Here is a 15690-nt window from a genome sequence, read left to right on the forward strand (position 1 = left end):
ACACCCACCGCCACATCTTATTCGGGCCACACAGTTACATATTTACCATCAGGTTTGTCCTTTAGAGCCAATAAAAAGGTGAAACCTTTGGAACAAAAGCAGAGCTGCATTCCCCATGCCACTGGTGAGAGGGGGATCCTCCAGTATAGTTTTATTTTTCTCAATTAACAACACAATATGTTACCATGGACTGGAAATGGTTACAGATATAAATTGTATTTAGAGTGCTATTAAAGATTTTGCTTATGTACATTTCAAAGTTAAGCTCTTCTCCAATGGACGTACACCCTATTCTATTGGTAAATGAGTCATAAAATATGAATCAGTGAAAAGGTGATGATTACTAGTAATGTTGCCTCAAGCAGGAAGACCTCATTTTGATTTTTTTTTTTTTTTGCCTTCCTGTATTGATTCAACATGTTGTGCTTTTTTGCCTACAGTTCAAAGGCATATGTGTTTGTTAATTGGTAACTGTGGTAAATTGGTAAAAGGTGTAAATGTGTGATAGACTTAGAACACACTCTTAATACATAAAGCATGTTCAGGAATGGGATGTAAATGGGGGAACAATTATTAAAAAAAAAAGTCATTTGGTGTTAAGACATTTTTATTTATTTATTTATGCCAAAGCACAACAGGTTGTTACATAACAAGGCCTCATGCGTAAAATGCACATAGCAGTTGCATTAAAACAGGAAAGGACTTGGGAAGTGTGTGAAAGCCTGACCTGCTCCTTTCATAACTTAACTCTCTCTTAGGTTTGGACTTGCATTTAGATATTAAAATGCAATTCGCCTGACGTGAAATAAAATTTGCTTTTTTTTTCTCAACCTCGCTATTGTGCAGTCACCCAAAACGCGATGATTTAAAAGAAACTGAATGCAATGGTCATTAGAAAGAAGAAGAAGAAGAAGAAGAAGAAGAAGAAGAAGAAGAAGAGAAGAAGAAGAAGAAGAAGAAGAAGAAGAAGAAGAAGAAGAAGAAGAAGAAGAAGAAGAAGAAGAAGAGAGGAAGAGGAAGAAGAAGAAGAAGAAGAAGAAGAAGAAGAAGAAGAATAAGAAGAAGAAGAGGAAATTACTATGGCTTTACAGATTTGTGGCTCTGATGAGTGCGTATGGGGACAGTAATCATAGCCTGCTGGGGACTGGGTAATCCTTATGGAGCCAATGGCGCCTTTTGAAGGCACCACTGGCTCCCATTACCTAAGCTGGTAAAACACTGTGGTAGTAGTAGATACTTGAAAACAGCTAGAAGCTATGGTAGGAAAGACTGTCTTATAGTCGGTTCTTAGAAATAAAATAATCAGAATATACATGTGCATGCAACCAATCATACAAAATAAACATGAACAAAAGGTGTAAATTTAATATGTACTAGTACATACAGTATATACTCCTACACTTATATAAATTATAAATATCTATTTTCTTCACCATATAAACTCTCAATGTGACAAACAGAGAACTACAAAGCAGTAAACAAGTAACATCCTGAAAGCAACAGACAGAAAACACAAAGTAAAACAGATCAATCAATTAAAATAAAATGATTTAAGGGTTTTATAAACGATGAGCGTGTGTCAAAGGTGCTACTGGGTAATACAACAAACTGGAGTGAGAGACAGAATCACATGAAGGCACGGGAATGGACGAGAGGGACTGTCACAGTTGCAGCAAAGGACAAGCACAAGATTCCAGTACAAATCACACGTTTGCACATTCACCTCCCCTCTTACGCTTTTGAATAACCATTAACATTGCCCCATTAATCTCTCAACTATTAGTGTAGCTAAATATGTAATAAATTAGTCAATATTTTAGAAGGCAGTCAGGTCTTGAAGGAAGATTCTCAGTTCTCTGCTGGAGTTTCTTTGTCAGCTGCTGCAGCTAAAAGAGGTCAAGGACAAGAGATTGTGTGAAAACACCAATGTAATAATGTGACATTTAGAATACCCACAGACATTTCTTTCTTTCCTGCCTTTTTAGATCATAATTGTGTTATTGGTTTTTTGGAAATCTTACAGTAAATTTGAGTAAATTACAATTGCTATACAATGGTGGACTGCCGTAGCATTTTCTGATCACCTTAACAATTTTTTTTAAATTATTTTATATTTTTTTACTTGATTAAATAAGCTCATATTAAGTTATGTTGATGGCCAGCAAAAAAAAAAAAAAATAACATTACAGGAAACTGGCAGAAGAGTCTCACTTTAACTTTGTCACAATGGGAAGAGATAAAAGAAGAAATCTTTGCGATGGAAAAAATCACTCACTACATAAGACTGAAATCTGCTAATTTTGATGAGAAATGGAAAAAATGGACAATCTAAAAGACGCAAGTGTGAATTGGAATCTTTGTAATTATAACACCCTGCTGTTCTGTTCTGTTTTGTTTGATATTATTTGTAAATTGCATAAATAAAGAGTAAAAAAAACAAAAACAAGCTCATATAAAGCATAGGACAGGGTACACACTGGAGAGGACATCAGATCAGTCGCAGATTATTATCAAATAACAAAAATAATAATTAAAAAATTAAAATTCTACTGTTTTTCCCTCTTTTTTCCTCTTCTCCTAGATTAGATTAATAAAACCAGCCTTAAGGCCTAAAGTGGTATTGATGTTGCTTTTACCAATCAGATTTAAGTTAGCTCCTTAGTATATTTTTGTCCTTATTTTCATGTCCCTATTGACTAAATGGTTAAAGACTTTACAAGTCAGAGCAAGCTCTATCAAACTCTATCACCGTTTGGAGAAACAGGACTGTTGAAGCTAAAATGAACTATTAACCTTTGTATTCCATTGTTATAGTCATTTTCTGTTTAGTATTTCAGTATATAAACAAATAAGTAGGTACAGCAATATATTCTTATTCATTTCAATACTTAAATATTGAGTTTTTATATCTCATCACTGTAATGCTGATTATTTGGATTGGTTAATTAGTTGTTACATTTATTCTTCAGTACATGATCTTTATGTTATGTAACATCATTACTGACTCAGGGCTATCGAAATTGTGCTAGCCTGAATCAAAAACAAATCGCTTATCATCATTGGCTCCCTACAGCCTGCCGTCCAAGACTGTCTCATCTATCCACCAGGATGTTTGTGCAGAAAGACGCTCCGTCCCCTCGTCCTCCTCTTCCCCACCACCACCTGTAACTTTGTTTTCTGAACCAGATCTACTCAAGGTTGTCACACGTCATCTAACTGTATCAGAATGAAGCGAAAGATTATATTTCAACGTTTTCGTTGGCCTTCCGTCCACCCTCCCTTCCTGCAAGCTACAGGAGGGGCGGGTGAAGCGCCCACAAGCTATGTTCCAGACTTTTTTATTGTGACTGTGTATTGCATGTACGCTGAGGAGGTTTTTTTCCTAGTTCTATACTGTCCTCCCCAATAGGGAATTCAGTTGAGAACCTGCCTTTTCCTCGCTCCTGTCCTCCTGTTTCTCCCACTTTTCATCAAAACTCTTGCCCTTGTGGTGACCCACAGTTCTCCTACCCCTGTCCTCCCATGTTATATGTGATTGTCTTTTCATGTTTCTTGGACGAGATGAAACTGAAATGTAATTTTGTTCTTCTGTTGCTCTGTAGCATGTGCAATGACAAATAAAGTTGATTCTGATTCTGATACTGTTATAATGACCTTTTGCATAATATTGATTATTTTTTAATAGCTGCTGGTAATGTCTGTTATGGATGTTGGTTAATATATTGTGACTTGTGTGTCAAATACAAACACTACATTTTAACTGAAACCTTAAACAACTTGGAACGATATCAAGAAAAATGTCCATCAGGTGATTGAATATTTAAACGACGAGTGAGTGCAGTGTATCAGCTTTCCTCTTGGTGATGTCGGCTCCCATTGGGGAAACTCAATAATAAATATGAGTGAGGAGGTGAGGCAGAGGTGAGACATGTATCTTACCCTTGGAGACAATCGGATTCTCCTCCTGCGCCTCTTGGTCTCCGGGGACCCTTAATAGAGAATACACAGGTTGGCATAGTAACCATAAAATGGTGTGTAACCAATAGGAACTGAAACAGTAATTTTTTTCAGTTGTACGTGAAAAGAAACATACTTGGGTTTCTGATTAATACTGCAGCGACATCGTCGACCTAGAAACATATGAAGTGGTACATATCACCTATCATTATATCATCAGTTATCTGATGATTAAGATGAATTGTAAAGAGAGTATGGAGTTGAAATACATTTTTTTAGTTATGCTTCACTTTATTCTAACAAAGGGCATGTGCACATAATAGAATTATATAGACGTAGACATACAGTGACAAGCTCACTCACTGAGAATTAGAAGAATGCCCAGCGTAAACAACACCACAGCAAGCGCCAACCCTCCAATCCTCAGGCTCTCATAGTCTGTAGAATAAACCAGAGACACAAGAGCAGGAGACAAATTCAATTGTTGCTTGAATGTCAAAATGGCTTTGCTGCTTTTGAGAGAAACCATTACTGTTCTCTCAACCATTCGATATTTTCAGAGAGATACTCACCATAAATAAATGGGTTCTCTTCTTTCTCTTCGCCATCTGTACGAACAGAATAGAAATCACACGTTTAGAGGCACACTGTGAACTGTAAAGTACAATTCTAGGAGCAAATCATTAGAATACCTGTTTTTGTTTTACTAGTAGTATTTTTGAATCCTTCCTTTCATTTTAAAATGTAATTCAGAAATGTAAGAAAAACAAGGTTGATAATTGTCTTGACTGGGCTATAGGTTTACCCCAACACTCCCAACACATCTACTGTACATTTTATCCACTTGCATTTTGAAATGCACTAATAATAATAACTCTATGTTCTAGCAAAAGAAAACTGGTCCAACTAAAGAGCGACCTCACCATCTCATTTCGTTATTGTTTTATAACAAGTACGTCAAACTCATTTTAGTTCAGTCACCAAGAGATCAAATTTCCTGAAAAAAAAGTTGAAACCATAATATATTCTTTCAAAAAAGAAGACAAAATAAAGTTGCTGTAAATATAACCATGGGAAATCTGTGAGCTCCTGCAAATATCAATAGATGTTTCATTGATATTTGAAACATCTATTGATATTGATAGCAAATAACTGAATTATTTGGTATTTTACACAATAATTCATGTTTTCTCTATCATTTTAGGCCAAATTGGATGCTCTAAAGCGCCTGGGTTATCAACTGGTCATTAATTCAACAAACTAAATTTAGTTTTTTAAAAGATAGCTGTTAAAAACACACACATATATAATCTTTTTTAAAACAAAAATCTATATATTTTCCTGTGCAACATGCAATTCACAGCATGCCTGTCACAAGAAAACTTTCTTTCAAAATAAAATAAAAGTCAAACATGAGAGACATTAAGTATTTATTTATTTTTTGACCAGCTGTCCGCGACCCATCCAGTACAGGTCCACGACCCACTTTTGGTCCAAACCCAACAGTTGAGAATTGCTGCTCTAAAGGGTTTGATTTTGCTTTGAGTTTGACTCGGGTTCGATAAAAATCTGCTTAAATGGAAGAGTAATTGTCAGAAATACTACATGAACATTGCGACTACTGGGACTGAAGTTTGACCACAACAAAAGCTCCTCACCTTGTACACTGGGGTCTGCTACAGCTGTAACAGAGGATATGAACAGAGTTTAAAAAAAGTAACAGACACACAGAGAAGACAGATAGGCAGGAAGTTTCATACAGCATTTCTGCACAAAGCAAATCTCACATAACGTATCGGTTATTTTTTTTGTTTATGTTTTTTTTTTTAAATTATAATTCCACAAATGACTTGTGAAAGCTACAAACAAATCCACAATCTTAATACCCTCAGTATCTGTCCTTTTAAATACCTTTACCTTCCCCAACACTGTCCCCTTATGGTTGCATTGTGACGCTGCATGATCAATACCCATGAGTCTAAAAAGCTTTAGTGCAGACGTAAGCAACTGGTGGCCCGTCTATTTTTATGCGGCCCCCAAAGTAAATGTACAAAATTACAACATTGCAGGATAATACAGTAAAAGACAAGAGGAAAAACACAGAAAATACTCCAAAAACACACAATACTACTACAAAAATGAACAAAACGACAACAGCAATACACAAGATTACTTAGGAAATTATACGAAATTACAGAAAATGTCAGCAAAAGTACACAAAAGACAAAAAATACACAAAAAATGGCTCAACAATCCCACAGTACCAACAAACAAGCAAAACGACGACAGAAATACTCAAAAATTACTACAAAACAAAATGCAAAACGGCAGCACAAATACACAATATGACTCCAAAAAACAAATATTTTTAAGGAAAAATAAACAAAAGGACTACAGAAATGCACACATACACAGACTGACAGAAATACACACAAAATGACTATAAAAACTCTAACTATGTTATTTCCTGTATTAATTCTCAGATCCATCAATATTCTAAATGCTGACATGAATGTTGGTCATGTGACCCTCTGATCAAACGAACACATTTTCGTGGCTCCGCTGTGATAAAAGCTGTCTAGCTCTGCATTAGTGTGTGCATATGTGTGCATCATAAGTGGGGGGCACTTACCAGCCACGCATACCAGAAGTGAAGAGAGGAAGAGCAAAATAGTCTCCATGGCAACTGTTGACATAGAGTAATAAAGAAGGAGGTGAGAAAGAAGAAAGAAGAATAAAAAAGAAAGAAATAAAGAAAGAAAGAAAGCCCAAGAGAAAAATCTCTGAAGTTACATAAATCTGACACATTACCAGCTTGCTTTTTAAATTTGGGACACAATAACAGACACACAAACACATCCATTAATAAGGAAAGGTGGATCACACCTTCAAACACAAGCATCAAACCACGGAGATAAAACTAAAGCACCTGCAGTTGTAGCTTTTGTCCTGCTGAGTGATTTCAGTTCTGTGCCATGCATGTTCATTTTTCCTGGCAGAGATTACTTCTTCATCCCTGTGGATATTCCACAACCTTGGCCTATTTTCGGATGAGCCGCTGCTGCACACTCACTCACAAACTCTATCTGATGTAAAAAGTGTTTATAATATTAGGAGATGGCAGATTTTTGGTTTCAAGTGGCAAAGAGTTTTATTTCTTCTTTTGCACAGGTTAAGAAAAAAACAGCCCTTATATCACAATTTCCAACAGTTTGATTTAGCATTTTTCTTAGCAAAGATATGGCGAATGCACAACTACACAATGCATGAAACAGTTTATATTTTGCAGGGGGTATTTTAGGTCAAAACTTGCTACATGAGGCACAAATCCATATTTTGGCCATCTTGACTTGTGTAAACACGTGATTGGTGGGGTTTGAGAACCATAATATCATCAGATAAAAAGTGGTGTAAAAATGGTTGTTTGGAGTCTCTAATCGAATAATAGGAATGAAGGTGTGTGTGTGTGTGTGCTCCGCTTAACGAGTTATCACTGTGATGAACTGGTGACCTGTGGAAGGTGTACCATGTTAGCACTAAGCCAGCACTGTGTAGTGTGCATAGAGAAATGAATGACCAAAGGTTGGTGTGGTGGTGGGTGGCTTTGTTGCACTGTAGCAGTTTGAAAGCATTAATAATACAGCATAGGTCAAGCACTTTAAGTTGCATCAGCATAGAAAGTGCTATGTTGAAAAAGTTGTGCTATTAGTTCCTTGAGCTAGTATATCATAGGTTCAAGTCCTGAAGCCCTTAAGCCTTAACCTACAAATTAATGCATTTGCTTTGTGGATATCAACCAATCGTAATGAAGTGACAGAATCTGACAGTGTGTTTTGCAGTTTCAAGTGGAAATGTTTCCACTTCTGTCATTTGGCACTGCATCACATTTACTCAGTCAGCTTTTATTTCTTTCCGTTTATCGAAATGCTTGGTTTTTATGTCCATTTACTGTTTTTCTATAGCTCTATGAGTGATATAAAGTAAAGTGCACTCATAAAAACTGAATGTTCTTGAACGGCTAGTGGTATCGACTGTAGCATTCCCTTAGAGTTGGAGTTAGCATCCCAGCATGTTATAGATTTGATTTTATGAGCAATCTAAAACCGCAGTACAACTTAAAACCTCAGGAGCAATGAGGGTGTTACCGAGAGGGAAGTGTTTGGTTTTATTAGTGTATTCCGTCCATCTCATAATCTCAAGGTCATTGAATATATCAGTTTCATCATATTTTAGTGATGTAGAATGAAGCACAGTGTTTGAAGAGATGGCCGTTACATTTTCACATTAGGAAAAATACATCTATTTCATCCATTTATTTGGGGTGTTGATTGGTGGAAAGCCTCGAACGCTATCAATGAATCAAGTCGTGGGACCTAATAGATGGTGATTTGCACTCGTACATAGAAGGTGAGAAAGAAAAAGAAAAACAGCAGTCAAATGGGTCATCTATGTTTATACTAGCAAGCATTATGGTAATGTAAGTAAACACAGATGACTATTTTTTGCCCACATTTTCACAAGTCTTGGAGCTGCTTTGCAGAGCTGTAAGACAGGCTGTCATTGCTGGTTTGGCACTCGCATTTTGACACGTTCTCCTTCAAGGACCGTTTTACAGTCTTTGGGCCATTACTTTAAAACATAGACGTTCATTTGCATGTCTTCAAAAGCACATGCTGCCATAGCCAACTACTAGGAACATTTTTATACAGTATATCTCTATTACTTTTTTGTGTTTTGAAAGAAAAATTTCAGCCTCCAATATGTTGCTATACATCTTATTTGTATAAATCAAACATGAGTGTTTCTGGAGTGTATTCCAGACAGTCAGTGTGGTATTTTGGTGCTTAGATTAGTGTTTTTTTTAAGCCTGTACTGGGACACACAAGCATGCAGTGACCTGTAATGGTGTGTTGTGTGCCAAACATTTTACTCCATTTGTCCTGATTGTTTCCTTTGAGTTTCTGTGTGTCATTGCAGGTTCTCTGCTATAAAATGCATTTGGTAAATCGATTACATAACTCTCACATCAGCAGGTGGTGGATAAGAGCTCAGCGACTCTGCTGCTGTGAAATGTTTGGGAGTGTCACATGGCAATGCAACACCCGTATTTTTTTATCAAACTAACTGATGCCACAATTTCTTGATAATTATTACTAAATTGTACTGTTTGCTAAAGCTTTCTGTATTTAGGATTTGTAACACAACATTTTTATGATCGTTTATTATAGGGAATATTGTTTGAGAAACATATGGATGCATGGAATTTGCATTGAGATCCCCTTGTCCACTCCTCCGTACAAAATGTTACCAAAGAATATTCTACTGGCTCTACATGTAGCCTGAGTAATATGGAATTAAGTGCATTAATTCAGCTTTTTCAATTTAAAATGATCAAGACTATCACTAAAAAACTAATAGATAGACTGAGTCATGAATTATGGGCATGGAAGGTCATCAGAAAAGTGTACATTGTTTATTTCCCCACCTGATTTCACTGAGGCAGTTGGGAATGATAATGCAAATCTAAGAGCAACTGTCATTTAGAAAAATTCCTCTGACTCTGGAGGGACCAAAATGATTTGATAAATCCAATTGTTATTAATCGGAATACACAATTTAGACTGAATTTCTTGTGTATCTTTTGAAAGACATGTTCAGGATTTATTTTATATTGTCGTTTTTATTATATATGTATATCAAACCTATGTTTTCTCATTGTATTTGTGTTTACTTCCTAAAATGTTTTGCCTTTGGTAATACAATATTTTTAACAGACAGACAACATAGAGGTACATTATCTTTTTAATAAAGGGAAATACAGCCCCAAACAGGCTGTTTCCTGTAACGAACAGACAGCGTCTGGGTGGCGAGAGGCAAAGGATATGAATAGGATTATTTTAAATTATGAGTGACATTTGTAGTATTAACGGAAGAACCAATAACAAAGTCAGAATTTATGATGAAGGAAATTTGATCAGCGGGAAAGAGCCAGGCAATTACACATCAAACAATAGGTCAATGGAAGCAAGACAATGATGCAGGCACATGGAGCAGAGTCCTCTAAAGTCCCCAGATATTAAACAAATAAGGTTCGAGCTCTGATATGAGATTTGAAGGGAAGGTTCAAAGGTATTATTTAGAAAGAAAATAGGTTCATGAAAGACAAACATAATCAGATGATCAGGGCAGTCCTTTGTGCAAATGGTTCAGGCAGCCACACCCAACTACACACACCAGTGTCCCATGCAGTGATGTGCAGTCAGGGTAGGCAAGGTAGGCAGTGCCTACCCAAGGCTGAATTGATATTTTCAATATTTGTTTTAATTATAATATAATTATAAATTATTTATTTTTCCATTTCCAATAGCCTACAGTACCTATAAGTTTGATGACAACCATTTATGTCCAAAGGCAGCTCTCTACGCTGCCTTTGGATGTAACCATGCTATGCTAAATGCTATACGTACGTTCACAGTGCATTGGTGAATTGATCCCATGTGACCGCTGCTGCTACGTTCTCTCTCGCTCTAGCGAGTGGGCGGGATAACATTACAGACAGGATGACAGCGCAAGAGACAATAGAGAAACTTTTTTTTGAGGAAAAACGACAGCTTTTAAAAGATGGAGACCAACACCTGAGCTACCAGACCTTCAGCAAAGATAAGGTCAGAACATGTTTCATACTTTTCACAGTGAATGATACAAAAGGAAGGATTTGCTTTGTGGATGCTCCTCATTGAGGCTGTTCTGAGTTGTTTTCTCTGTGTTCCTGTGTTTCCAACACAAACAACGGATGTGCTGCGATATATCTTGTTGGGAGAGTATGGAGGCTATATTAAATAATTGTTTATGTTTCTTTAATGGTGTTTTACGATGTTGATTTTGATAGATGGCTAAATGCTTGTTCATGTGGATCTTGTTGGGTTTTTTCTTTCTTATTATGAATTTTATATTTTGATAAGCGCATTGAGATGACTTTGTTGGAAATTGCGCTATACAAATAAAGTTGAATTGAATTGAATTAACACTTGTCAGGAGAAACATATGAAATTGTCATTGGTGGTCTCAGTTTGCAACGTGCCTACCCAACCCTAGAGGTCACGGCACGTCACTGGTCCCATGATATTTCTGTTCTAAGCAAATAACACCTGTCAGTTATTGTTTGAAATAATGCAATATGGTAAAGCTTGTTGCACTAGATATGAATATATTACTGAACATCAACTACGATACTTAGCTTCAAGAAGTGTATTTGTTCCCTTGATAGACTGGCTCCTATGCAGGACACATGACATTAGTGGAGCTTTAAAAGGTTTTGAATGTGTGTTTTCCAAATTCTTTATCTTCACGATAACCAGAGATCAGTTGAAAAGTTTTTTTGTTTTGAAAAGAAATCATACATGTTCCCAACCTATCTAAAGGACAATTAGAGCAGCCCAATGTGCATTTGGACCAATAAAAACTCACACAGAAACAAAAGACAACTGCGTCAATATAGTCCTAATTGACGTTCCTTCCACTTCTGACAAACCTGTTCTTCACCATATTTAGATTTTCGTCTTTCTTTCCTCATGACTTCATGTCTAACAATTAAATCTTGCCATTAGCCTGAATCACATTTTCTTATAACTAGCTTGAATATTTAAACAAGCCTCTTAATATTTTCTGACGTCTAAGACTCAGATTAGTCCTTGGCTTATTTTTAAACTTGACGCTTCTTTATTAATCAAAATGTTGATTTGCAAGAAAAGGCCAAGTGAAGCGAATCTTTGTTGTCATTGAGAGCTATGTTAATAGACACATTTTCTGAAGTTTGACCATGTCTGTGTGTTTTATCCAGTGTCAGTGCGTTCTCATTTCAGGTGTGTAAACAAAGGCAGGTAAGAGCTGTTTGGGACAGATTTCTATTAATCCTTTTGCACTTTTGTTTGTTAATAAATACTTGGTTTATTGTTGTACCCCATCAACGAAACAATTGGGGGCTTGTCCAGGATTTTTCAGTATTTTTTCTCTCTTCTCTCTCTCGATAGTGACTGTCCTGCCTATTTTATAAAGGTTTAGCCCACTTCACCTGAGACAACTTTTCCAGCCAAGCTAGGAAAGTGCCAAGCTCAGCTGTACGAGCAATTCATTCAGGAGCTCAGTTAATATTCTTTTGTTTATTTATTATCTGAGTCAATCCTGGACTTATTTTCTCCCCTGGTGTTTAAAATGTGTTATGGCAAATCAAGTGCCTTCTATCGTGTCTATTGACCTGTTTAGGACTGCCCCAGTGACTGGTGTCTGTTTCAGAGTCAAAGTGACACTTCTGCTTCTCATCACATATTTTGTCCAGATATCTCCATAGTGTTTTTATTTTTTTTGCTCTGCAATTAATCTCCACTTTAGTAATCTGCTTGACATCATATCATGTAATCACAAATAACATCCAAAGGTAAAATACACTTACATTAAAACACTAAAGCTTTCGGTTTACTGCTTAACATTTTTAAGCAGTATTCTCATGTAGGCCAGATTGTTTATTTTAAATGCATGCTTGAAAGTTAGGACAAAAATGTCATACGTGCACTATTAATATAACAACATATGATATTAAAATGTCACAACATGTTAGGTTGAGGGTACAAGTTGAGTGATATTTTGAGGGTAGAGAGAGCTGTAAGTATGAAAGTATGTCCAGAGGTTAATTCAAATAAAAACATAGTTATTGTTTCCATCTTTTTTCTTTTACAAAAAAAAGCGCATTATCATGAGCCCATTTTTGTCTTCTATCGTAGCGTGAGCTCAGTGCATCGTTCCATCCCTCGATGCCAGATCTACATTCTTTACTTTTTTTCATACACAGTATATATGGGGAGTGGTGGCCTAGTGGTTAAGGACGCTGGGCTTGTAATCGGAGGGTTGCCGGTTCAAGCCTCACCGGGGCCGTCACTGTGGGATGTTGAGCAAGTCCCTTAACCCCGAACTGCTCCCCAGGCGCCGCAAAATGGCTGCCGACTGCTCCTCAGGAATGGGTTAAGTGCAGAAGACAAATTCCAATAATGTACTAACATTACATGGCCAATTAAAGGCGAAAGCCCGATTTAATCTTAATCTTTAATCTTAATATAAATCAAACAAGAAGTTTTGCTTATAGACATAAAGTATCAGCCCCAAACTACATGTGTAATCCCCAAATAACAAAGAATTGATATGTAAAAGATTACAGCCCATCGCGGTGATGGAGGCAGTGTAAAGGTTAAGAAAGTAGGCTTATAATCTTTTTCGAATCCAACTTGGGCCATCACTATGGGATGTTGAGTAAGTACCTAACTGCTCGTGTTGTATGTTGCTTGCTAAATGAAATTGTAATATTGTAACCATGCATGCAGCAATTTGGACCTAAAGGCACAGAACAATTTCTGGGAATAAAATGGACGCCTTATAAAGGCCTCCTGAATAGGTTTATTTCTTAAGGTTTTATTTCCGGTCATTTCCGGAAACTGTCGCATGCGCAGTTGCGGGGAGAGAACTAGCTGGGCTACCGCTATTAGCATAGCTCTGAATCAAAATAGAAAGATGTCAACGCAGGAGGTTAACGTGCCCTTAACTCGCATACTCATTTTGCAGAAATGGCAAAAGTCACACAACGACATAATGGCCGCAACATTACTATCGCAAAAGAAAGTTTTCACCAGCGGAGCCATGTTGTTGTAGCAGCATCTCTGCGGCCCATGCTGCTGATGACATCACATTTGTTACCGTGTGATTGGCTAAAACAAATAATGGTGGACAGGCGCTTCGCCCAATCAGCTTCAAGCATTCTGTTCATGTCCCTCCCTGGTTCTGAATGGATTCATCAGACACAGACCCAGATCGATGTGGAGAACTGGAGTTAGAGGGAGGGGCTACACATCAATGTGGCTGTAGCCAGGTTACTAATCAAGATCATTTTTACCATTATTATGATTATCATTTTCAACTAGAAATAAACATTATAAAAAAACCCCATATCTTTAATGCTTTCATATGTTATTTTCCACTCTTCTCAAGTACCCCCTGTAGTGCTATTGCATACCCCTTGGGGGTACACATACCCCCACTTGAGAAACACTGGTCTAGAGACTCCAGTCAACCTAACAGTCATGTTTTTGCATTGTAGGAGGAAGCCAGAGTAGCTATATCCAGAATTAACCCATGCATGCACGGAGAGAACATGCAAACTCTACAAAGAAAGAACGCAAGTTCCTCCCCGGGTTTGAACCCAGGACCTTTTGCTATGAGAGATGTGTAAACCACCACTCCACTGTGTTCTGCACGTGAAAAATAGGTCATCAAAATAGGTCACGACAGCTTTACTCAAAGCAGGGAAGAAAAAAAAACCTATATCTACCATCGTAATTATGACACATTGCAATGGCAACAGTTTAAGTATTTCCATAGTGTCCACTTATCTCCATGGTAACCTTCCGCCTGGACATTCTGGCGCCGGGTAAGGATGGGACTAAAGCTGATGCTAAACAACACGAAGACATTAGTATGTGGAGAGACTGACACTGCATGGGTGTGGCGTTCATCTTTAAAGCCCACCGTGAAATCCAGCTTTGGTTTCGTCCGTCAACCCAAAGCGACGTGTTGCACGAGGTCGTGATATTGTAAACTGCGCGCCTCGTGCGGAGGAGAACACGGACCTTATTAACGCACAGGTAGAGATCATGTTTGACACACACCCCCACTGCTGTTATGCGTGTGCGCACTAATGCAACCTGTGGGTGATCTGATCAGAACACTAGGCATTGACTAGGCATTTATTTTGACATCACACACAGACAATAATAATAACAATAATAATAATAATAATAAGTGATGGAGTCCTTGCAGTCCCAAGGCGCATCACAGTCAATTTAACGCAATCGTTTTTTGTTTTTTTTGACCAATGCATATTATTAAAGACACGCCCTCAATGGCTGCAGAAAAGGCATGTCGTGTTTGTGTGTTTTTTTTTATATTACCCTCAATCCTGTCTACATGCCCTCAACACACATACAAATACACATTCCTAAAAACAGACAATTATGTTTGTTTACGGTTTATTCACGATCAGCAACATAACGTATGTGCACTATATCATCCATTGATCCCATATGTGATCCTCCAAAATTACACATTTTACATGCAGATGTAACAGGTGTGCGCACAAAACTCACCTTATTTTTCCAGCTGTGCGTTGGTAAACAAACTATATCCGCCCACAAAAGTCAGTCAGCCTGTCTCACAAGTGTGTCACGTATATTCATCTGTCAGTGCATGCACATTGCACACATTTACTACAAGAAAGATTAAAAAATAAATAAATAACCGTGGTGATGGAAAAAGATGCGTTTCCTGGCTGCCTTTAGAGCCTCTCTCTCTTTCTCTCTCTCACACACACACACACACAAACACGCCATCACCCCCCCGTCACACCCACTAATTTATCCACTCCATCAGAGTTTTTGCTTCATCTTTATTATAAACAGGCTCAGTGATGAAAAATTGACAAAGGTATGCGTACACACACAATCCATCAAAAACAGTTTTTATAAAAATACCAGTAGTGCTCAGAAATGACCTCTGCTTCCTTCACATGACTATATAAAGTGTCTCATTTTTTTTTTTCTATTGAAAGAAAAATCAACAAAAAGCATAAGATGTGTCATTGACAGAATTTAGGAAACGATTGTCTTCCAATTACATTGTAAACCTAATATTGAG

The 15690-nt window shown here is 37.3% G+C and overlaps 1 protein-coding gene across 2 annotated transcripts; it reads right to left on the bottom strand.

Annotated features, from left to right (window-relative positions):
- Positions 1 to 1324: 1324 nt before the first annotated feature.
- Positions 1325 to 15331, bottom strand: fxyd6 (FXYD domain containing ion transport regulator 6). Of its 2 annotated transcripts, none has more exons than XM_028464846.1 (8): positions 15144 to 15331; positions 6590 to 6643; positions 5616 to 5639; positions 4530 to 4565; positions 4321 to 4395; positions 4094 to 4130; positions 3940 to 3989; positions 1325 to 1886 (listed from the first exon to the last, which is right to left on the bottom strand). In XM_028464846.1, the coding sequence occupies exons 2-8, from the start codon at positions 6636 to 6638 to the stop codon at positions 1849 to 1851; spliced, it is 309 nt and encodes a 102-aa protein (XP_028320647.1). In that variant the 5' UTR covers positions 6639 to 6643; positions 15144 to 15331; the 3' UTR covers positions 1325 to 1848. The 2 variants fall into 2 exon arrangements, with proteins under 2 accessions (XP_028320647.1, XP_028320648.1); XM_028464847.1 differs by lacking the exon at positions 15144 to 15331 and adding an exon at positions 14527 to 14608.
- Between the last annotated feature and the right edge of the window lie 359 nt (positions 15332 to 15690).

The sequence above is a fragment of the Gouania willdenowi genome, chromosome 13 (genome assembly GCF_900634775.1).
Source record: "Gouania willdenowi chromosome 13, fGouWil2.1, whole genome shotgun sequence".
NCBI lineage: Eukaryota > Metazoa > Chordata > Actinopteri > Blenniiformes > Gobiesocidae > Gouania > Gouania willdenowi.

Bases quoted from the DNA above. Each gene is read 5' to 3' on its own strand.
- fxyd6 (XM_028464846.1), bottom strand. From the start codon at position 6,638: ATGGAGACTATTTTGCTCTTCCTCTCTTCACTTCTGGTATGCGTGGCT. The intron at 4,566-5,615 runs GTGAGGAGCTTT...CTGTTCGTACAG, and splicing joins AGCAGACCCCAGTGTACAAG to ATGGCGAAGAGAAAGAAGAG. The intron at 4,396-4,529 runs GTGAGTATCTCT...TTTATTCTACAG, and splicing joins AGAGAACCCATTTATTTATG to ACTATGAGAGCCTGAGGATT.